At 40.1% G+C, this 25,920-nt stretch overlaps 1 protein-coding gene across 1 annotated transcript in view; it reads right to left on the minus strand.

Annotated features, from left to right (window-relative positions):
- Positions 1-25,920, minus strand: part of crppa (CDP-L-ribitol pyrophosphorylase A) — a 224,295-nt gene that overhangs the window by 177,916 nt on the left and 20,459 nt on the right. The window contains exons 3-4 of the mRNA XM_052016339.1: positions 12,218-12,367; positions 176-280 (exon numbers count right to left, since the gene is read on the minus strand). Coding sequence (XP_051872299.1) covers positions 176-280; positions 12,218-12,367 — 255 coding nt within the window. The remainder of the gene's footprint in view (positions 1-175; positions 281-12,217; positions 12,368-25,920) is intronic.

Genomic DNA, 25,920 nt, shown 5'->3' on the forward strand with positions numbered 1-25,920 from the left:
AAAATCCTAACTCAGATGGAATCTTTGAACAATATTGCTTTTGTCTCTCTTAACCTCTTCTGAAAAGGTTACAGCAATAGTAAAATCCCAGCACTGGTCAAACCATGGTTGCAATCTTATTCTAGTAACCACAACAGTGAAACTTGGTTCTTAAATTTAATTTTTTTCTTCTTACCTTCCACAGATCAGGTGGTCCATCAAAGAGCTTTGCAGAGATGCCACAGTACTGCAAAGCTAAGTGAAGACACTCAGTCCCATGCTCAAAATCATAATCTGTGCACTGTAACAGAAAACGTAACTGCAAATTACACAAAATGCCTCGAGAAGGGAAATCAAAAAACTGATTAACTATAGATGAAAATCATTTCTGAGCAGCCATGAGGAAATGTAATGGAACACTGTTGATGTTTTAATTTACAATTTGCTTTCTTCAAGAGTAAAAGGATGAAATAAATTTATAAACTGCTGGTTATATCAAAAACAGTTTTAGAAGTTATAATGTTAACTGTATATGCTCCTGCTTACCACATGGTAGTTTTTTTTATAATAATAGACATGTTTATATCATCAACATTTGTCCACATACATACGAGTTAAATATAGATGTCTTAAATTGAACACCAGATGGGAAGTGTAAAAGAGTTAACCCAAGGAGGCATTGCAAAGAACATAGAGAAAGGTAAAGGAATGGATCCTGATATGGGATGCCATCATCAGACAGACCACATACCAGTAACAGTAGTCTTCTCTCTGGAAGACAGGATACAGGATAGAATGAATGAATCATGACACAGAGGAGGTAACATGAGGGTCATTGAGGAAAGGAGAGAAGATGAGGGAAAATGCATCCTTTTTTTTAAAAAATGGACACAAAATTTCAACCCAAGATCGAAATCAACAATTCTGTCAATTACACATGTGGAAGGTAACATATGGAGGATAGAAGCAGGCAGTAAAAGTCAACAGAACTGAACCTGGTCAACTTGTACAACTTACCAAGACAAATTTCTATCCACTATTTCTGGCATTCTCTTCTTCTGCCTCTCCCCACAATCCCTTCACTCACGGCCAACAGCTTAGAATGTTTATATCACCGGAGCATTTCCAAAGGACTGTAACACTGGGCCAAATGTGAATAACTGCTTCCTCAATGACCTTTGCTCCTTTAGTGGTGGCAATATTTGCTAATAATTGCAGTGTTCTATTTTACTTGCAACTCCTCAGATAATGAAGCAATCAGTGACTACACATAATAAAACTAGGAAAGCTTTCAGGCTTGGGTTGATAAATTGCAAGTAATATTTCAACCACACAAAAACTAGCAAATCACTACTTCTAGTAAGAAAGAGTCTAACCACTTCACCATGATATTCAATGGTATTGCCATTACCAAATATTTACCATCAAAAAATTGATCCTCACCCATTCGATGCCCTTAAACATTCACTCTCTACATCACTAACACAGTCTGCACCATCCACAAGATGCACCATAGCAACATATCTAGGCTATTCCTACAGCACCTCCCAAATCTGTGTTCTTTACTGCCTGAAAGGACAAGGGTAGCATGTGCTCCATAGCACCACAAGCAGCAACCTGAATATATTACTGTTATTTTATCATCATTAGATCCTGAATCCTGGAACTTTACCTGTGAGTGTACTTTCACCACACAGGTCACAATGGCTCAAGAATCCTTTATGCAAGAAATTGAAGTATCATTAAAAATGGGGAATAATTCCTTACCTTTGGTGCCCACAACTTAGAAATGAATTAAAAAAATTTAAAAATTTGCAAGCTACTAAACCCAAATGCTTATTAGTTGAAAACTTGAGGATGCTCATTTCAAGAATCAACATTTGTTTTGTAAAATTTAGTGAAATTACTTTGAAGAAAAATAGTCTGCAGTATAAATTTGTCTTTGGTCACTGGTGCTAAACAAATACTACAGTATCAGCTGCCTACACATCCTGCACTGATCCTTCATATTCCATTGACTTCAAATACTTCCTGCATCCTCTGTCAGTTCGGCTGTCAGCAGCAGGAGAAGGATATTTAAAAGGATAAGTAACTTGGAAAACCCATACCCTACATGGAACACACTCCAGCCTAATATCCAGAACAGTGTTAGCTCACTAACAATTTAAATTATTTCACAGCACGCTTTGGAACAGTCCTCTTTCCTGTCACTGGCCTTAGTTTGGATTTTAGAATATTTTCCTCTCATTTGAACTTGTCCAGCATAGCATGTGATCTATAAGGGAGGTTAATCCAGTCAGGGCTATAGGGTAGCCTTGTGAATTCATGGTTGCTCAGTAACCATCCCAGCTGGCATGTTTGGTTAAGCTGAATAGGAAAGGAAAGAAATTGGACTCAGTTGCCCCTCACTCGCCATCTGGAATGAAGTGGGGTGTAAATGTTTCTCAAGATTGGAAATCAGACTCAAAAGCCCACTGATCTGGTGTTGAAGATTATGTTTGAAAGCAAAAGACACTTCACAAAGTATGCAAATGGTTCTGAAACTAAGTTAGATAAAGCTAACATTGTTCTTTATGGCATTAAAATGAAAATGGGTATAGGATTAATGATTAATGCTTTACCAAGAGCTGGCTTCCTATCTGAAATTAGATCTATAAATTACATGCTCTCCCTCATCAAAAGGCATCTCTGTTTCCAGTAGTTTTGTTTTGTTTTCTTTCCACACCCAGTGACTTTTCTTTAAGTCTGTTCTGCACATCACAATCATCATTCATGAGAACGACAGTTGCATTTTGTGGTCTGTAAAGGCTTCAGTTACAAGAAATAATAGAGCTGCCACCTTTACAATAAAGGGTACATTATTTAATCTAATCTTAAAATCTCATCTGTCCTTTTCTGCCTCGCCAAACAAAAGTATCTTCCTTCTCCAGAAAATTCACATGCAGCCATAAAATAACTGCAGCTGCTTGCATCTTATTTCTATGCCCACATTTGGTCTCAATACAAGTGGGATATGCCTAGCTACAGCACACTGACCATTTCTGCCAAGGTACATGTCTTCATGTAAATCTGTTGTTAAATTGCCTGGAGGATTAATATGTATCAATTGCATTACTTCAATATTCAAACCAGTGTTCTGTACACTTCCAGCTTCAGCAACCTTTAAATTTTTCAGGCATGTAATTTCAGAAGCTAAAACTAACATAACATTTTTAAAAAGAAAATTAATTTTCACATACCAAATAGCATTTTGTAACAAACAGACCATATTTATCTTAATATTCTAGTTAGCTTTCAAAATTGTTCCACTTTTGGATTGATGTCTTGTAGCAATGTGATACTTATCAAATAATTAAGGCACATTGGGCTATTTCAATGTTTTATTTTATATTTTAAATAAATTCAACAAACGCTGGTGGGAAAAGATGCTTCCATTGCCAAAAACTGCATTTCAGATAAAACATTTTTGACTAGTCCCTGTCCTCCTGTTTAGGTAAATAAGAATCATCCTGCAGCACAACCTGAAGCAAAACTAGGAGAATCTCTTAGGCTGGAATCAGATTCTGTAAGAACTTACAAAAGGCAACTGGATACATGTTTTGAATAAGACTAATTAACAAAATTTTCTCTATCTGGCAGCCATAAGCCTTTGGAATTCTTTTCCTAAAAAGGGCGGAGGCAGATAGATCCTTGAAAAGCAAGGAGGTGAAAGGATACCACAGCTATGCGGGAGTGCAGATTGAGGTTACATCAGATCAAATGGCAGAGACACTTGCGGGAATGCTTGGCTTACTCTGTTCTTAATTCATATGTTTATATGATTCTACAATTCTCTAAATGGTCTTGCTGACCATTCTGCCTTCCGCAAAGTCTGATGCGCCAAAGTCTGAAGACAATCCAGCCATCTTTTCCAAGTAACTATAGAGATGGACAGATTGTTCACTTTACTGGGGACATCAAAAACCTTACAATGAATTTTAAAAAATGCTCAAAGGCAGATTAACTGGCTACTTGCATCACTTACTAGATAATCAAAATCATGGAAGGGGTATCATAAACAAGAGGCCGTAGGTTTAAGGTGAGAGGAAGGGGTTTTAAAAGGGATTTGAGGGGTAAGTCCTTGTTTTACACAGAAAGTGGTTGACACCTGGAACATGCTGCCAGAAAAGTTGATGGAATCAACTACAATTACTATGGTTAAGCAGCATTTAGACAGACACATAAATAGGCAAGGCATAGAAGGATATAGTCTTCATGCGGGAAAATGAGATTAACATAGATGGCCAAAAAACATCAACATGGATGTGGAGGGCCGATGGTCCCTCTTCTGTGCTCCGTGACTCTATGACTATTATGACCTGACTATATGACTATGGCAAGGGGGCATAGGTTTAAGGTAAGATTGGAGAGATTTAATAGGAACCTGAGGGGCAACTTTTTCTTCCAGATGGTGGTCAGTATATGTAACGAGCTGCCAGAGATGAAGCCGGTATATCAACACTTACATGTATGCACAGGTGCAATGAAAAACTTACTTGCAGCAGCATCACAGGAACATAGTATCATAAAAGCAGCATTCACAAAAAAACATAAATTAAACACAATTTTTCAAGAAAGAACACAATTATAACAAAAAAAAAGTCCATTTTAGTTCAAAGTGATCAAAGTGGTCAAAGTGTTGCTAAACTCTAGAGATTAGGGTTGTGCTGGTTGGTTCAAGAACCGAATGGTAGCTCTTCTTGAACTTGGTTATATGGGACTTCAGGCTTCTGTACCCTCTACCTGATGGTAACTGTGAGAAGATGGCATGGCCCGGAAGGTGGGGATCTTTGATGATAGATGTTGCCTTCTTGAGGCAGTGCCTCCTGTAGATACTACCGATGGTGGGGAGGGATGTGCTCGTGAAGTATTAGGCTGAGTCCACTACTCTCTGCAGCTTCTTACGCTCCTATGTATTTGAATTGCCGTACTAGACTACGATGCAACCAGTCAGGACACTTTCAACAGTATATCTGTAGCAGTTTGTTAGAGTGTTCAGTGACAAGCCAAACTTCCTTAACCTAAGTAAAGACGCTGGTGTGCTCTCCTTGTGATTGCATGTATTTGCACAGCCCAGGACAGGTCATTCAATATGTTAAAGCCCAGGAATTTAAAGTTGCTGAGCCTCTCCACCGCTGATTCCCCCAATGTAGGCTGGCACATGTTCGTCCTCCTTCCCCTTCCTGAAGTCAACAATCAGCTCTTTAATTTTACTGACGTTGATATCTAAAAGGTACTTAAACAGGTACATGGAGAGGAAAGATTTACAGTGATGTGAGCCAAATGCAGACAAATGGGACTAACTTAGAGTGGTCATGGACCACTTGGACAGAAGGGCCTGTTTCCATGCTGTATGACTCTATGACTCTACTTGTGGGAGTTTATTGCATGTAAATTGGCTGCCATTCTTGCCCAAATGACAAAGCTGATTGCACTTCAGATGTAAATCATCATCAGTTTGTTAAGCACAAAGAAGCACAATCCAAGTACAAATTAAAGATAAACATGCCCATGTCACTGGCAGTTATTTTGTAATCCGATGTATACAAGATGTAACTGTTCTAGAATTTCTTGTACAAGGATTATGATCTGCCAACATATATTATCCAACTCACAACTACAGGCAAATTAAATGTAGCACAGTTTAAAGGCACCTAATCAGCTCACTGCAATTCAACTCATGCAATTCAAACCTTAATAAAATATGCAAGGCATTGCACTGGTGATTACCAGACAATCCAACCATCTTCACCGAGTAACTAGAGAGGGGGACAGATTGTTGACTTTACTGGGGACATCACAAACCTTGGAACCAGTACTCTACACCAAATAGTAAATAAGTTTCAGCTTTTATGATGTGGTAATAACTGGAGAAAAGAATATCTTGGCTCTGATGTTTGTATGGAAGTGGTGAAGAAGCAGGCAGCTAGCTTGTGTATAGGACACCCAGATATCCATGGAATTAATAGCATGAGCACATTATCATTTTCTTGATACTCTTTCCTGCATGGGAGTCAACTGCATCCATTGGCAGGCTGACTACCCATCAGGAAATCCTGTGGTGAACAGAACAGCAAGGAAATATTTGGCTCCAGCAATCTGGAATGATCCCAAGTTTGGAATAGCAGCCAGAAGTTGAGAGGTAGGGGTCGCTGGTGAGGGGTTTTAGCATGTGTTCATGGGAGGAATAATTACCGTGGTTGGGGAGCGGGGATATTGCCAGCAGATGGGAGCACAGACACCAGAGGATTGAGGATTGAGGCGTAGTGGGGAATTGGCCAACTGGATGGGAGGCCATGGTCAGTGGAAAATTTAGTTCAAGAGCTGGCAGGAAGCTCTCCTTCATGAAGCCCACAAGCAGGGCTATATAAATCACACCTCCTTGATCCAGTTACCCCCATCTTCCCTGAGCTGCTGGGTTTTTCAAGTCTTGGAAAACTTGCCAAAATGTGTTACATTCCAATCAGGCTCAGAGACCGATTTAAATGTTATAATGAGATGCCCTGCCACTCCCAATACTAACACAACTTTCAATATATCATTGTAATAATGGCACAAAATAGAAACATGGCAGGTTGGTGGAAGGAAGAGGCTATATTTTGCATATTTTAACTTTCACCCACCCCCACCACCAAACTCTGCCCAATGTGAAGACTTAGACTTAATTTTAAACAAAACATAACCTTGCTGACATAACACTCAACCAGCTGCTTTAAAGACAACTTCATTGAAACTTGTTCCCGAGTGACTGGAAAGAAAAACAAGGGTAAAAAGAATTCTCATTTTGGCCAGCTCTTAACTAGGAAAACATCCTGCAGAGCTGCACAGCCCTTGGTGAAAGATTCTTAACTGAAAATAAAGGAGAATGAAATGGAATTCAGCAAGACTCTTTCATAGCATTCTGTCATGAGGTGCTGCTTGCCTGAGTTTGTGCTTGTATTTGCTACATTTTAATAAGGTGCAAATTGGCATGGAAGCAGGAGATAAATGGACTATTAAATAACCTGGCATCTTGCTCAACCCCAAGTGAAATCATTCTCTCACTGGCAGTTGCACCTGTAGCTGTCAAGTCCAGTGCTCTAGAATTCACTATTTACTTCTCTGCCTCTCTTTTCTCCATTAAGATACTTCTTAAAACATACCTTCCCAACTAAGCTTTTGGGAGGTCAAGTGCAAGAGAAAAGTACATAGTAAATGGCAGAATCTTTAGGAGCAATGATATGCAGAGGGATCTTGGGGTGCATGTCCACAGCTCCTTGAAATTGGCAACACAAGTGGACAGGGTGGTAAGGAAAGTGCATGGCATACTTCCCTTCATAGGTCAGGGCACTGAGTATAAAAGTTGGGAAGTCATGTTGCAGTTGTATAAAACTACGGTGAGGCCACATTTGGAGTATTATGTGCTGTTCTGGTCGCCCCATTACAGGAAGGATGTAGAGGCTTTGAAGAGGCTGCAGAAGAGTTCAGCTGAATGTTGGCCTGGATTGATTGGCTATAAGGAAGGTTAGACAAACTTTGATTGTTTTTGCTGGAGCATCGGAGGCAGAGGAGCAACCTGATAGAAGTGCATAAAATTGAGAGGCGTAGATAGGGTAGATGAACAAAGTCTTTTTCCCTGGGGTGGAAATACTGGAGGGCACAGATTTAAGTTGAGAGGGAGAAAGTTTAAAGGAATCAGAATCAGGTTTATTATCACTGACACATGCCGCAAAATTTGTTGTTTTGCAGCAGCAGTACAGTGCATGACATAAAGACATAAAAATTACTATAAGTTACAAAAATAAATAAATAGTGCAAAAGAGGAATAACGAGGTAGTGTTCATGGACCATTCAGAAATCTGATGGTGGAGGGGAAGAAGCTGTTCTTGAAATGTTGAGTGTGGGTCAACGATTTGCGAGATTTGTGTGGCAAGTTTTTGTTTTAAACACAAAGCGTGGTAGGTACCTGGAACGTGCTGCCTGGGGAGATGGTAGAAATAAATATGATAGAAACATTTAAAAGACAGACACGTGAACCAGGGAAGAGAGGAATATGGACCATGTGCAGGCAGATGGGATTAGTTTAATTTGGCATCACAGTCAACACAGACCTGGTGGACCAAAGGGCCTGTTCCTGTGCTGTCTTTTTTCTATGTTTCTTTAACATCTGCTCATTTGGCTGTGTGCCAAAGTTCCCTTGATAGAGTTGCCATGAAGTGCTTTTGTATGCTTTGTTAAGTTAAAGTTGATAAATGGATGGTATCACTGAAAGGCACTATGGTAATCTTGCTTGAAATTGAAGTTAATTCAAAGAGTGAATGGTCTTCAATTTTGGCCAATATAAACAAGACTACAATTAAAACGTGAACATTTTAAATTGTGGGATCCAAGGAATTGAATTACATTTTTAGTCAAGTTTGATAGAAATACATTTTAATATTTTTGAGTCAAACAGATGGTCCAACAACATGAATATGAGCTGTGGTGTTTCACACAGAAAATTGGACCTTTGGTTGCCTGTGCACCCGAGAAATTTTGCCATGCTGGGTTGGGATGTGCTGTTCACATAATCCCAAGCAACAATAAAATTTAATTAATATGACTCAGACATAAAGTCAGCAGTATCTCCACTGTTTGTTAATTACACACTTATTTAATTGTGGAAGAGTGGCAAACTGGACATCTCTGAAGCCAATAAAATCAACCAACCTTAAAAGCCATGTGCACTCAGGTTGCAGACAACAGGGAAACCTCTGACTGAAGAACATGAATGGATAAAGTTCAAATGGCATTTCCTGATTCTCCAATATCACTTTGGAGTTTCCAGCCAGGATCTTTCAGCTCCTTTCTCCCAACCCTTACTTCCAACTAAGTTTAAATTGCCTCCAATCTTACTCTGCAAACAATGCTTCTGAAGGAGAACGTATTGGGATTACAGTACACTAACACTCACAAATCCAAAAAATAAACATGTGACAGATGAGAAACTGATATAAAGAAGCATCACAAAACAATGGGAAGAGTCAGACATTGCTTAATGAAAGGACAACGAAAAATATATTTTACGAACCCATCTCTCTGTAATTAGGAGAGATTAAAAGACAAAAGCAATAATGGCATAGGCAAAATTAGATTGTAGTTAGGACTCCATTTCATGCAATACTTTATTCTGATTGCTATAAGGGTTATGATTGTATTTCAAGCTTGTAAGTTTTATCACATTCCCACAAAACTAACAAACACTAAAGGGAATGAAGTTTAACAATTTATTCATGAACCCGTATGGCGCTCCAAACTATTTCCCACACTCAAGTCTTCCTTTGATGATTGCTTAAAGTGTATGAAGTCTAATAATTATTGTAAACTGAGTCAGTGCTTTTTGATTGGCTGTCTTAACTATGGTTGCAAAAGGTAGTGGGTGCTAGAAATCCTTCAATGTGATCACAGCATACAATATTCTAGGTGCAGTAGCCCCAGACTTCCCCAAAATATTGAGGATTGCATGCGACTCTGCAGTCACTGCAGTTGTCGACCTGTCCTCAAGCACTTGTTCTGTGGGGTCTGACTTCAGTCAGAAAACATACAGCATTTTTGAGGGAAACCATAACATGGGTTGTTTATGTAGTGCATCACTGGTGATAGGCACAATAACTGGAGAATTTATTGCTAGAGGCTAATCACTTCCTAAGAGATGCCAGTTAGTAGACAGATAGTAGGTGAAGCTGACAACTCAGTGGTTCTTTTAATATATTTAAATGGTCTGGGTTTGGGTATATAGAATATTTTGGGACTTGCAGAAGTTCGGAAAGTGCATGAAACGACTTAAAATATTTTATTCAACCATTTACATTCACACACTTGCAAAACAAAAAAGAACAAAAATATTAGTTCTGGACTCTGGGGCTTCTCAGTAGTTAACTAGTCTTCCTCTTCAAAAGCACTGCAAGGCAAAACGCATGAAGCAGGTGGGATTAATGTTGAGCTTGAATGTTCAGTGGGCTTCACTGCAGCAAAGCCCCATTAAATTGAAAAGATTTACTTCAACTGTTACTGAATCATAAGATTTAGAGAACAATTTGAGAGTCTTTGAAAATCATCAAATGCAGGAAATAACGTAATGGCTAGTTTACTTCGTGAGTCAACCACATACATGTTAACATAGATTACAGGTTGAGTGACAGTGACTACCAGAGTCGATCATAAATAGATATTCCATAAGTATGCATAATATATCACTTAAGCTAACAACAGTCTGCAGTTGCTTTACATAATTCCTACCATTGTGAAAATGCTCTGTTTTAATATCAGAAATTACTGTAAGTAATCTGGTGACAAATTAAAAATTAATTACACAATTGTACAGAAAGTCTGAATTGCTATACGTCTCCAACAAGTCAAAATGCCATAGCAGTTCAGTGTCAAATAAAGTTTCCAGGAAGGAACTCAGATGCAAACAAAAAATTATACCTGGTTGCTCATACATCAGAATCATTCAAAATTGAAATGCTCTGAGTGCTAAGAAACTGACATAAAAACAAGAAAATACTGGGCATGTTCAGCATTCATAGATGGAGTTCTAATGAAGAAATGACTCTAAACAATAACCTGGTTTCTCTCTCCTTCCACATTTCTGTTTTTCTATAATCACAATCATCGGTCTTTAGCCAATTTGATTCACTTCTCACAACATCAAGAAAGAGCTGAGAGCACTGGATACAAAGGCAATGGGACCAGACAGCACCCCAGCAGTTGTACTGAAGACCTGTATACCACTGGCCAAACTCTTCCCATACAGTTATTACATTGGCATCTACCTAACAATACAGAAAATTGCCCTGGTACATCTTGTTCACAAAAAGCAGGATAAGTACAATTGGCTGGTTAGTGCCTGAATACTCTAAATCATCAGCAAAGTGATGGAAGGTATAACTGCCAGTGCTATCAAGTGGCACTTACTCATCAATAACCTGTTCACTGATACCAAGTTTTGAATCACTAGGACCATTCAAGTTAAAACCCAATCACAGCCTTGAACTAAACATGGACTAAAAGTATGAATTCCAGAGATGAAGCGAAAGTGACTGCCCTTGACATCAAGTCAGCATTTGATGGAGCATAACATCAAACAGTCCTGCTAAAACAGAAGTCAGTGGCTATCAAGGGGAAAAACTCCAACAGTTGGAGTCATGTATAGCACAAAGATAATTATAGCAGTTGGTGTCAATCCCTGGAATCCCTGTAGAGATCCTCAAGGTGATGTCCCAGGACCAACCATCTTTAGCTGCTTCAATGACCTTCCTTCCATCATAAGGACAGAAGAAGGGATCTTCGCTGATGACTACACATGTTCAATTCCAATCAGAACTCCTCAGCAACTGAAGCAGTCTATATTTGTATGCAGCAGTATGGACTACATTCAGGTATGGGCTGAAAAGTAGCAAATAATACATCACAAAGTGACAGAGTTTCCATCTCCAAAACAAGATGGTGTCTAACCACCCTACCCTTGATATTCAATGGTATTACACTTGCCAAATTCCCCTCCATCAACTTCCTGGGTACCATCACTGACCAGAAACTCGACTGGACCTACCACATATATACTGAGACTGCAAAAGCAGGTCAGAGTCTGGGTATTTATGGTGAGTGATACACCTCCCAACACCTCAAAGCCTTTCCACCATTTAGAAGTCACAAGTCAGAACCATGACAGATTAATCTCCACTTGATTGGATGAGCGCAGCTTCAATAACTCAAGCAACTAAACACCACACAGGACAAAGCAGCCCACTTGATAGGTACCCCATCTACCATACTAAGCATTAATTCTCTCCATCTCCAATGCATCGTCACAGCATGTGACCCATTTACAAAAGGCACTGCAGTTACTCTCTGAGGCTACTTCAAAACTGTGACCTCTACCACAAAGGACAAGGGTTCAAGGTGTATAGAAACACTCCTGCAGATTTCTCCCCAAGCTGCACATCACCTTGTCTGGGTCTAGCTCTGGAACTCCCCGCTGAACTACCTTCTCTACAAGGATTGCAACAGTTCAAGATGGCAGGTCAAAGGCAATTAAGGATGATCAATAAGTGCTGGTCTTGCTGGCAAGGGAACAAAAAGGAAACATCCCAAAAAGGGAACAAAACATATACATTCTGTATTGTATTCTCCAAATATTAGAACCATGAGGTGGTAAGATAAGGTGTAAGAATTCTACCTGCTCATAAGCTCTGTAAATGACATCAAATGTGAAGGCTTGAGGCATTTCACTCGCCCTGTATTTGGCACGTTCCAGTGAATGGTCAAGGTAGCCTTCTGGGTTTGTTGCAACGACAGTGGAAACAAGTGGTCTGATAGCCCCTGCAGCCTATAAACAAAAAATAGGAATAGCTTTAGAATGCATCTTTTTAATGAAGTAAAGGAATGGAAGGAAGACAGAATCATTTATGTTTGTCGTTTGAAAGAAACCAATTATATAACTTCTTACATGTTGAACATACTGGTCTTAAAAAAAAGAGTTAAAAGTAAAAGCAGGCATTAATTAATCTGTATACAATTGAGTTCCTCCAGCATCATCATGCTTTTCATCTAGATTCCAGCATCTGCAGTCCTTTGTTTCTCTTGTATACAATTTAGAATTTGCTTGAATACATGGACAAAAATATTATATTTCTCATTCCAGGGTGTTGCTACATAATAAAATCTGTTAATTATACATGATTGTACCCAATATTTAATACAGTGAAAAATGAAAACTCAATACATGTTAGATAATAAGTGGCTGAGAATATAACAAATTTATACTGATGCTCAGGGTGTAGACAACATCATAGATAAGGCAAATGAAACTGTGAACACCAGTGTGATAACATCATCAACATTGCCATTGTGACTTTGATACAGATGCCAGGGAAAACATTTTAAAAGGTTGTTCCAAGATGGCACAATGATTAAAAAAAAGGATTCTTTAGGCCACCATACTGATTGCTTCAAGAAATCATTTGTAACATGATCAATCCACACACTTGACCAACTCTCTCCTAATTAAATGGAATTCTGTGACATTCCTGCTAGCCTACAAATCCACAAAGGGATTTACATAATAACTTCAAAAATAGTTGAATCGAAAACAAAATACTACAACTGCACATTTATTCATTCTTAACCAGATGTACTATTGTTGTCTATTGCTTGTAGTTGTCTACAGGGAGATGAGGTTGCGAGCACTGAGTCAAGACAGATTTTTACATCATACTGTACTAATTATCACGTACTACAGCAAGACAAATTAGCAACCAACAAACTTCTGCTTTTCAAGGTTAAAAACAATAAATGAAAGCAAGAACAGATTTATTAAATGTAAATCATGTTTGACTAATTTGTTGAGTTCTTTGGTGGAAGCAAAGCTTTCAATAAAAGCTTTCAAAAGGGCATTGTACAAATAGATGAAGGGTAAACATACGAAGAGTCACAGGAAAGGGTAGGAGTGGGATTAATTGAAGATCTTTTTCCACAGAGCCAGCACATACCAAGTGACGTCCTTCTGTGCTGCATGATTCCACCAACATTAAGCTTGCACTGATGAAAAGTTCTTGTACAAATTAATTTAAAAACAAAACAACTTTCATGGATCTTTGTCTACTTAATAAGTTCATTATTAGAAGGTAATTTTAACCTAACCCACCAAATAGGTCAAATGCCTGTTTTATGTCCACTGAGCTTCGTACCTTCCTCTCAGCCACACTCCCAGCCGGGCTAATGACCTCAGAAGCACAAGACAGAGGATCCAGGCTAAGCCCAGCAGAAAATGACAGAGACAGCAGTCTTACCAATCACAAAACTGATGTTTTCAGATTTTCAGCCCAACTGTTCATGACTACAGGGTATTTAAAGACAAGCTGGCATTAGTATAAGATACCATGCTTCAGTGTTCACTATGGAGAGGGACTTTGACAAATGTAGCATAGAACAGGCTAATGTGCTGGAGCATGTTGAGGTTAAGAAAGAGGTAGTGTTAGAGCTTCTGAAGAATATTAGGACAGATAAGTTCCTGGAGCCGGACGGGATATACTCCAGGTTACGACAGGAGGCGAGGGAAGAAATTGCTGGGGCATTGATAACAATATTTGCATCCTTTGTTCAAGAAAGGTAATAGGGATAATCCTGGGAATTATAGACCAGCGAGTCTTACATCAGTGGTGGGCAAGCTATTGGAGAGGATCCTTAGGGACAGAATTTACGAGCATTTGGAGAAGCATAGTCTTATTAGGGATAGTCAGCATGGCTTTGTGAGGGGCAGGTCATGCCTCATGAGCCTAACTGAATTTTTTGAGGAGATGACAAAACAAATTGATGAAGATAGAGCGGTGGATGTAGTGTACATGGACTTCAGTAAGATGTTTGACAAGGTTCCCAGTGGTAGTCTCATCCAGAAAGTCATGAGGCATGGGATCCATGGAGATTTGGCTGCATGGATTTAGAATTGGCTTGCCCACAGAAGGCAGAGGGTGGTAGTAGAGGAAGAGTATTCAGCCTGGAGGTTGGTGACTAGTGGTGTTCTGCAGGGATCTGTTCTGGGACCCCTGCTCTCTGATTTTTATAAAATGACTTGGATGAGGAAGGGGAAGGATGGGTTACAAAGTCTGTAGATGACATGAAGGTTGGAGGTGTTGTGGATATTGTAGAAGATTGTTGTAGGTTACAACAGGATATAGACAGGATGCAGAGTTGGGCGGAGAAGTGGCAGGTGAAGTTCAATCCAGAAAAGTGTGAAGTGATACACACAGAAGAATGAACTTGAAGGTGGAGTACAAGGTTAATGGCAGGATTCTTTGCAGCGTGGAGAAACAGAGGGATCTTGGGGTTCAAGTCCATAGATCCCTCAAAGTTGCTGCGCGTTGATAGGGTTGTTAAGAAGGCATATGGTGTGCTGACCTTCATTAGTTGAGGGACTGAGTTCAAGAGCTGCGAGGTAATGTTGCAGCACTATAAAACTCTGGTTAGACCACACCTGGAGTATTGTGTTGGTCACCTCATAAGAAGGATGTGAAAGCTTTAGAGAGGGTGCAGAGGAGATTTACCAGGATGCTGCCTGGATCTGAGAACATGTCTTATGAGGAAAGGTCGAGCGAGCTAGAGCTTTTCTCTACGGAGCGACACAGGATAAGAGGTGACTTAATAAATGTGTATAAGATTATGAGGGGCATAGAGAGGACAACCACCACCTTTTCCGCAGGGCGGCAATGGCCAATACCAGAGGACCTCAGTTTAAGGTCAGAGGAGGAAAGTTTAGGGGAGATGGCAGATGTTTTTTTTAAAAACACACAGAGAGTGGTGGGTACCTGGAATGCACTGCCAGGGGTGGTGAGAGAGGCTGATACAATAGGGATATTTAAGTGACTCTTAGATAGGCACATGGAAGAAAGAACAATGGAGGGTTATGGGCTGTGTAGAAGGGAAGGGTTAGATTGATCAGGGAGTAGGTGTTTATATAGGTCAGCACAACAGTGGGACGAAGGGCCTGTACTGTACTGTGCTGTATACTGTTCTATGTTCTATGACTTGCATGCACTTCAGCTTGAACAAATCAGGATACCACCTACCTTGGTTTTCCAACTTTATCATAACTGGATACTGCCAATCTTATGATTGGAAAACTTGAGCCACAGTATTTAAGCTACTAACCCATGGTTTCAAGAACTTATTTTGAAGTAGAAGGTCCAAGTCGTGCAGAAACGCTTGAAACTGAAGCTCTACAACACGAGAACGTTTCCTTATTTCAAAATGCTTGCTCCACTGTGCTTCGTATTCAAAGCTCTAACACAAACCCATTTAAGCTAAACAGTTGTGGTCTGTGTACATAGCTTAGTTTGACAAGGATGACACATTGCAACCTGGTCAATATGTCCAAAACAGATAGCTTGTTGTAAGATTAACTTTGAACAGATTGAGAGCAAGTTAGGGTCAGAGATGAAAATTAGCTGCTCAAGTGCAGGATTACACAAGTAATAAGATGCTCAGCTCAGGGTCAAACAGAATGCCAAGGTCAGAACTTCAAGGCCAGCAAGCAATGAGAGTAAGAGGAGTGTGGACCAAGCATAGAGATTATTTTGGTGGTAGCAAAAGGGAGAAGATATAATTTTCTGTATTGATGGATGCTTTTGTTCAATTATGGCTTGACATTGGACAACAGGGCTTAACAGTACAGTCAAAATGGTGAATTCAAAAGGTAGTAGCAGACACACAGTCAAATTCTGTCTCCATGTATCTGAGAGCTGACCTAACATTCACAGATAATCTCAAAGAGCAACATATAAAGGAAGAGTAGAATGGGGTCAAGGATGAAACACTGGGGTACATTCAAGGTGGTTACATAGACAGAAGGAAAGCTTTTTTTTGCTGGACTCATGCTGTTCATGAAGATAGGTTGGAGCTGAACTAACCAAGAGCAGTAACTTGGAACTGGCCATGGAAGCATAGCAGTCGAGGATGGTACTTCTCAACTGTGTCAAATTTTACTCATTGTCACAAAGTCATACAGCACAGAAACATGTCCTTCAGTCCACACATTCCATGCCAACCATCAAGCACTTATTGGCTCTAATTCTTCACTCACTCCATTTTTTATTTTCACTATATTCTCATCAATTCCCCCCAGATTTTACTACTCACCTAATCACAAGGGGCAATTTACAGTGGCCAATTAACCTTCCAACCTGCATTTATTTGAGATATGTTGGGAAACTGGAGGATCTAGTGAAGACCCACAAGGTCACAAGAGAGAACCTGCAAACTCAAGGAAAGCAATGCATGTCAGGGTTGAACTCAGGTTGCTGAAATTGCAAGGCAGCATCTCTACCTGCTGTGCCACTATGCTACCCACTGTGTCAATAGGAGATGGTGCAACACAGCTATAATCACAAAGTAAGTGTCCAATAAATGTAATCATTCTACTTGTGCTGTAAATGAGGAGAAAAATAGTGACTTGCACTGAAAGTGACTCGAATAATAAGAGTTGAGTGTCAATGATGGATTCAAGAAGAAAAGGGAGATTAAAGATGGCAAAGCTCTTCTGTAAGAGGATGATGAGAATATTTTTGAAAAACAAAACATCTAACTCCAATAAGCAATGGAGCATAGAAAGGTATTTGAATGGCCAAGATTCATAGACAAGCTGAGGCTCAGATATGCATGCATGTAATGACTAGGATGAGCACTAGTGATCTGATGGTCTTTTCCTGACCTTCTTTGAATATGATCAGGATGTGGATAGGAAATTCAATTTAGTATCCACATGGCCCTCCATGGAAGCCAAGAATTCCACACCCCAATCCCAGAGCTTCCAACATCTTGCCTCCTTTGGTTATATCAGCATTACTCAACAACTTCAGAATTAATAATGTTGGCTTTGAGGCACATAACACTTTCATTTAGGATGATTATGGTTGGAGGACCCTAATACTCCAAAATTGCTTCCAAATGTTATTACCACACAGATAGGCTCATACAAGTTTTATTAAAAAAAAATCACAGACATTTTATTGTGAGATAAGCTTCCTGTGAAAACTCTAATACTTCTAGTTCCAGCTGAGTCCTCTACTTTTACAGGTAGAAACGTGTACCGCAGATTCAGACACCTACAGGAGACTTTATTTTAAAATTTGTGTCATGCACAGAATGCCAAAGCCACATAAAGGCAGGATTTTCTAAGGCAGATGTTCCACTTGTTCTTTGACTGAAGTGTGTGTACATACTTGTATTTTGAGTGTGCTTTTAATTATGATAAGGAATCTCAAGAAATAAAAAGTTAATAATAACTTGAAAGTAAGCATAGCTCATCCAAAAAAAATGGTTCGCTGCCCCAGGACAGACCAAGTAAAGCTGCATCATGAACAGAGACTAAAGCAGTTCTTAATTTTCCCAAAAATATTGAAACTGTATTAAAGATTCAACCCTGAAAAGTAATTCCTGACCTAGTGCCCAACTTTCAACCTGCACTTTGAATAAATGAAATAGTTTACTGAGAAGAAGTGATCACAAGTTTATGGAGTCAAATGGTCTTCTACTGGACTTATCCTCAAATCAATTTTGGTTTTGAGGCACACAACAGCTTTCATTTGGGATGGTAATGTTTGGAGGACCCTTGGTGGAAAGTGCTTGGGTGCATATTGAGCGAGATAGGGATTGGGCTTGACTCAGAGCACTTGGTTAAGGAAATATCACCCATTTCATGAATGCAGTGAGAGTTAGGAAAATATTTCTTCCTGTAGGTATCACAATAGGACATACATATTTGAAAACTGATGACCATAAATGAAGGATGTGTGAAATTCATCTTTGGCCACCAGAGTATCACATGCAGGAGTGCTGTACATTAGTTGTAGTCGGCTCAAAGTGTTTGGCTCCTGAAGTCAACAGAACTTTACATGTACAAGTGATACAAGGTTATTGACCCACAATGTGTCTCCTTTACACTGGAGAAACCAAACACCGATTTGGTGACACTTTGTGGAACACCTGTGTTCAGTGCACATGGATGCCTGCCAATTTACTTTCCCAACCCACTCCCACCCTAATCTATCGATCTGTGGTGTCCTGTCCTTTCACAGTGAGGCCAAATGCAAGCTAAAAGAACATCACCTCATTTTCCATCTGGGCACATTGAGGCTTCTGGACTCGATACTGAATTCTACAACTTCACGCAACTTGATTTCTCGGTCTGTATCAGTCGTATTAACTCAGCTGGTTTGGGTTTTTCTCTCTAGGATTGGAGGACATGCCCAGCCTGACCTGCCAGACACGTCCTCCATCTCTCCCTCCTGTTCTGTATTTCACAACTCCCAAATTCTTTTATCTAGGTTCTCACTCTCTAACTTCTCCTGTTCACTCACTGACTAGATAATCTTATTTACAGTTTATCCCCCATGGTCACCCTGGTTTTACCCTAATGGAAAGATTCCCCATCCCCACCCTCCCTGCAGTTTTTTGTCTCCTTCCCAGTTCTGACAAAGGGTCTTCAACCTGTTATGTTAATTCTGTTTCTCTTCCCACAGGTGTGGCCTGACCTGCTGAGTATTTCCAGCATTTTCTGTTTTTGTGTCAAAATATCAGTGTCTGGAAAGGGGGTGGGGGTTGATCAGTGTCTGAGAAGAGGGTGGGTTTTGGGTGGTTGGGGGGTATGGCTATTCAGATTATGACAGCAGATGGCAGCATATCTCCCATCTCCACAACACCCAAGAGGACCGACTGACTACTGGAACTTTCGAGATACTCCACCAAGAACTGTGAGAGTGATGGTCAGTCTCAACTTCTACTTTTTGGGATTTTTCCAGGGCTCTACTGCAGAAATATGCTTATCTTATAACCAGCAAGTCATAGATGCAGCAGCCAAATTGCCTTGTTTGCCAGGCTACCAGTTAAACCAACTGGCTGTTTCTCAAAGAATGCACTCAAGACATCCAAATCACAGAGGGTTATTCAAGAATCCCAAAGTGTCCCATTCCATTAACGATCAAGTGGTCTGCAAGCAGGACACTAGGCAGCATTTCTCAATGTGTGCCAGCTGCAATAATTTATTCACTTTGTATTCTTCACTATTCCTGGTGTCTTCACAATCTACCTGTTACCAAAGCAATGGAGAGTAAAAATTCAGCTCATTGTTTTCTACCTAGTTTGATCAATATGCCTAAATAAACTGCTGTCAGACAAGTTACTAAAACCCAACTTTATAATCTGTCTTCACTTGGAACGGACAAGTCACATCATGAAAATATTTTTCAGTGTTCAGGATTCCAAGGATAATTTCACTACTGTATTCCTCGTATGAAACAACAATTAATACTTTGTGTTAGACATTGTTTAAAAAGGAGGAAAATTACAGAAGCAAAACAAAAAAATCATGTTCATGTCATGACAAACGTGACCTTTAAAAACCTGGAGATATTAACCAAGTGAAGTTGAATCAGCTCACCTAATATATTTATGACAAGGGACATTTTGTGATAGAATGTTTATTCTCATTCAGACTCACTAGTTTTTAGACAAATCCTTCAAAATACTGAATCTGTGCAGCAAATCATGTTGCATCAGATAAATGCAGAATTTGTGGAGCATTACATTCCACAAAATCTATGTCATCCTATTCCTTCCTGCAAAAGAAACACTTTGCATAGATTACATGATCTTACATTTTAAAAAACTATTTTTGTGAACATTCATAGCTACAATATACAAGACACCCTATTTCAAATCACTAAATATGTGGTTCTAACAAATAACTGGAATAGAAATGAACAGAATAATGTTTCCTCCTCCACCACCACCTCCTTGCCCCCCAACCCTATGGTTTTGTCCTTAATGGATCAGTGGCTTCTTTTCTCATTTCATCTGTCAGCAGTCACAATTCATTCACAAATTCAGTACAGAATAAAAGGTAATTCTGTATGTGAGAAGCAAAACTATTCAAAATTTCTCATAATAAACCTTTCAAGTAAGCACCATGGGTTGTACAAGCTTGCCAGCCCAACCCAAACTAATGAGAGATTTCTGAAGGATCTATTATAGAACAGCCTCCAATGATAATTACTCCATCAGAAAACTACCATGCACACAAAGTAATCTATCATGTCTTTCCTGTGCAAAAATAAAACCAAACTTTATGAATTAATCACAACAGTGAGCAACTCTCAAAAACTTTCTCCTGAAAACAAAGCAAATATTTCTTGATCTTGTTATCATACCAGGATTTCAGCTGTATTGTATTATATAATTGAGGCAAAGATACACAAAAAGAGATAAAAATCAGCCAAGGCTCTGTTCAACAAGGATTTCTCATGGAAATATGTGACAGTAGATCAGGGCAGCATCGGATTCAGTGGTAACAGCTCTGTGGCTAGGTAATCTACTTGCACTCTCCACATTCACACACAAGCAATACAGACAGTCCAAAAGAGTTCATAAAGATAACCTTGGGAAATAACCTTGCTGTGCATGTTACCTGGAGCAGGGAAAACAACAGAATGAATCATGACTGCAGGAATAATGAAGGAACTGAAGAAATATGATCCGTTTTTGAAGAAATTGAGAAATCAGCAATATTCCAAGTTTTAAATTTTTAGAAAAGATTTTTGATTTGCCAAGAAATTAATCAAAGCATTTGAAAAAATTAGATCAGCAGGGAATTCCTGAAGTTGTTGAGAATTTGGTTAATTTGGAGGAAACAGTATATTTATATAAGGAGCTGGATCAGAATGGAAGGCATAGACATGGTAGAGCTTTGCAGATTCTTTTTTTCTAAATTTGGGAAGGGGGAACCAATGAAGGAGAGTGACTTGCTGAATTTAGGTCTCGGGTCACAGGCTCCCAACTTGAAAGTGGCTTTACTCAACAGGTCACACCACATCTATGGAAAGAGAAGCAGAGTTAACATTTCAGGTCAAAGACTCCTTGTCAGAACTGGGAAGGAGACAAAAGAAGATCATTATACTGCAAGGACAGTGCAGGAGGAGAATGCCTCTGATAGGGTAAAACTGAGCTGACCATGGGGACAAGTTGTAGACAAAGTTGTCTGGTCAATGAGTGAATGGAAGCAGTTACAGAGTAAGACAAAAGAATGTCATAGTTACAAAATGCAGTACACAAAGACATGCCCAGCTGGTCAGACTAGGCACATTCACCACTCCTTGAGTAAGAACACTGAACAATGCAGGAGACAAAAGAGAGCACAGGAAAAGGCCCTTCAGCCCACGGTCTGCACCTACCATGATGCCAATTTAAACAAATCCCATTTGCCTGCACATAGTCTATACCTCTCCATCCCCTGCCTGCTCAGGTGCCTGCCTAAATGCCTCTTAAGCGTTGCTATCTTGTCTGCTTCCATCATCTTGCCTGGCCGTTCCAGACACCTACCATAACCTGTGGAAAAGACTTGCCTCGCACATCTCCCTTAAACTTTCCCTCTCAACTTAAAGCTATGCCCTTTGGTATTTGACATTTCCACCCCAGGAAAAAGACTCTGACTACCTACCCCATCTATGCCCCTCATTATTTTATATACTTCTATCAGATCGCCCCCTCAGCCGCTGACCCACCAGAGAAAATAATCCAAGTTTGTCCAATCTCTCCTTATAGCTAATACTCTCCAATTCAGGCAACATCCTAGTGAACCTCTTTTGCACTCTCAAAGGAACATCTCAAAAGTCTTCCTGTAATGTGGTGACCAGGGCTGCATACAATACTCCAAATGTGGCCCAACAAAAGTTTTATGCAGCTGCAACATGACTTCCCAACTTCTATATTCAGTACGCTGACCGATAAAGGCCATATGCTCTTTTTAACACTCAATTTACTTCTGTTGCCACTTTCAGGGAACTATGGACTTGTACCCCCAGATCCCTATGTATATCAACACTCCTAAGAGTTCTGCCATTTACTGCACTTCCCCCTTTTATATGACATCTCAAAGTGCAACACCTCACACTTGTCCTGTCTGAACTCCATCTGTCATTTCTCTGTCCACATTTCCAACTGATTTATCTCCTGCTATACACAACTCTACCAGTCAGCTACAAATTTACTAATCAGCCAACCTACATTTTCATCCAAGTCAGTTATATATAGCACAAACAACAGGTCCCACCACTGGTCCCTGCAGAGCACCACTGGTCACGGGCCTCCAGTCAGAATAACACCCCTCCACCACAACCCTCTGTCTTCTATAGCCAAACCAATTTGAATCCAATTTACCATGTCACTGTGGATCCCATGTGCCTTAATCTTCTGGATCTGCCTACCATGAGGGACCTTGTTGAATGTTTTTCTAAAGTACATGTAGACAACATCCACTGCCCTATCCTCATTTTCACTACCTTCTCAGAAAAAAACTCAAATCAAGTTTGAAAGACATGACTTGCCCTGCACAAAGCCATGCTAACTATCCCTAATAAACCTATGCCTTTCCATATGTGAGTAAATCTTATCCCTAAAAATCTTCTCCAATACTTACCACTGATCATGGATCTTTGCTATCTTCCAATCCATGGGAATCATTTTAAAATGTATGGAATTTTGAACGTTAACAACCAGTGCCATCACTACCTCCATAACTATTCTTTCAAAACCCTAGATGTAGGTTTTCAGGTTGTAGAGATTTATCGGCCTTCAATCTCATTAATTTATTCAATACCAGTTTATGTTACTGATGCCAACTTCTTTGAACTCCTCCTTTATTCACAACTTGCAGCCCTCCACTATCACTGTAAGGTTTTCTGTGCCTTCTTCAATAAAAAACACAACACAAAATTTGTTTAATTCCTCTGCCACCTCCTTATTCTCCAATATAATTTCTTCTTTTTGAATTTGTAAGACACCCACATTCACTTTTGTAAAACTTTTCATTTTTGCACATCGATAGAAGCTTTCACAACTCGTACTTAAGTTTCTCACCAGATTATTTTTGTATCCCACTTTCTCCTTCCTCATCAATATAATGGTCCTCTCTTGCCAAATTCTAAATTTTTCCCCAATTCTCAGACTGACTTAATTTATTTTTAGCAAAATTATAAGCCTTAACTTTTGATCTAATACTATCTTTTAAATGTCTTGATTGCCACATCTAGAACACTATCTGTTGTGTATTTTTGCCTTAGGAAGGGATATACATTAGAATCAGGAGTTATACAGTTCGAAAACAGGTCCTTTGGCCCAACCTGCCCATGCCAACCAACATGTCTTCCCGAGCATTTGGCCCACATCTCTCCAAATCTTTCCTATCCCGGTACCTGTCCAAATGTCCTTTAAATGATGTAATTACATCCCCTCTACTACTTCCTCTGGTAGCTCGTTCTATGTCCCACCACCCTCTGTGTGAAAACTACTTGCAAACTATGTATTAATTCTTTAAACGTTAGTCATTGACTATTTACTATCTTTCTTTTTAATGTAGTTTCCCCAATCTACCAAAGCCAATTCATGCCTCATGCCTCTGTGGTTTGTTTATTCCGATTTAAGGCCTTGATATGAAATTGAACTAAAATCACATTTAACCTTCATAAAAATTCCATCACGATCAACATTCTCTCAAGGTCTCTTACCTAGCAGATAACCAATTAACCATATCTTATTACATAATACCAGATGTAAAATAATTTGTTTCCTCATTAGTTTTCAACATATTGATCTAAAACAAAACATTATGTACAATCCATGGACATGGTTTGCCCAGTCAGTAATGCAGATTGAAGACCCCACGATTATCACATTTGTTACATGTGCCTCCAAATTCCTGATTTTATGGCATGTCCTACATTAATGTTACTGTTTTCTGCTCCTTTTCTATTTCTTAGCTCCATCCAAATATGCTGCTTCTTGATTTTCCAAGCTGAAGTTCTTCTTCTTCACTGCCTTTATTCCATTCTTTAAAATCAAGCCTACACCACAAGACTATCCCACTGCCTTTCCTCTACTAAAAGTTAAGAATCCTGAAATAATTAGTTCCCAGTTTTGGTCATTTTGCAACCACATCTCTGTAATGACTATTAAATCATACCCATTAATTTCTCTTTGTGCCACTGATTCACCTACCTTGTTGTGAATGTTATGTGCATTCAGATAAAGAGCCTCAATCACATCTTTGTTCCAAGCCTACACCGGTAACGCTCCCCAACTCTTTCTCTGCCACATTGATGACTGCATTGGTGCTGCTTCCTGCACCCGTGCTGAGCTCATCAACTTTGCCTCCAACTTACACCCTGCCCTCAAATTCACTTTGTACATCTCTGACACCTCTCTCGCCTTTCTTGATCTTTCTGTCTCCATCTCCGGAGACAGATTATTCAGCAACATCTTTTACAAACCCATTGACTCCAACAGTTACCTTGACCACACCTCTTCACGCCCTGTCACTTGTAAGGACGCCATCCCCTTCTCCCAGTTCCTCTGCCTCCACCACCATGATGAGGCTTTCCATTCCAGGACATCAGAGATATCCTCTTTTTTCAGTAAATGGGGTTTTGCTTCCACCACTATCAATGCAGCCCTCATCCGCATCTCCTCCATTTCCCGTATGTCTGCCCTCGCCCAATCCCCCCCCCACCCGACATAACCGGGATAAGGTTCCCCTTATCCTCACCTACCACCCCATGAGCCTCCGCATCTAACACATCATTCTCTGCAACTTCCACCACCTCCAATGAGTTCCCACCACCAGGTACATATTCCCCTACCCCCCATCCACTTTCCGCAGGGATTGCACTCCCCGTGACTCCCTTATCCAGTCACCCTACCCATCGATCACTCTGCTAGCACTTACCCCTGCAACCGCACTAAGTGCTACACCTATCCCTACACATCCTCTCTCACTACCATTCAGGGCCCTAGACAGTCCTTTCAGGTAAGGCACCTCTTCACCTGCAAATCTATCAGTGTCATTTATTGCATCCGGTGCTCCTGGTGTGGCCTCACCTACATTGGTGAGACCCGACACAGATTGGGTGACCACTTCGTTGAGCACCTTCGCTCCATCCGCCACAACAGCCAGGAGCTCCTGGTGGCCACCCACTTCAATTCCACTTACCGTTCCCATACTGACATGTCTATCCACTGCCTCCTCTACTGCCACCTTGAGGCCAGACACAGGTTGAAGGAGCAACACTTCATTATTCCACCTTGGTAGTCTCCAACCTGACAACATCAATATTGATTTCTCTAACTTCTGGTAACCACCCCCCTCTGCTTCCCCCATTTTCCCCCCATTCCTGTGACCCCCCCTTACCACTTCTCTTTCCCCTCCCCCGTCCTCACGACCTGCCCATCATGCCTATCTCCCTCTGGTTCCCTACCTCCTTCCCTTTATTCCATGGTCTACTGTCCTCTCCTATGGGATTCCTTCTTCTTCATCCCTTTGCCTCTTCCACCTATCACCTC

The sequence above is a fragment of the Pristis pectinata genome, chromosome 5, assembly GCF_009764475.1.
Source record: "Pristis pectinata isolate sPriPec2 chromosome 5, sPriPec2.1.pri, whole genome shotgun sequence".
NCBI classification, from domain to species: domain Eukaryota; kingdom Metazoa; phylum Chordata; class Chondrichthyes; order Rhinopristiformes; family Pristidae; genus Pristis; species Pristis pectinata.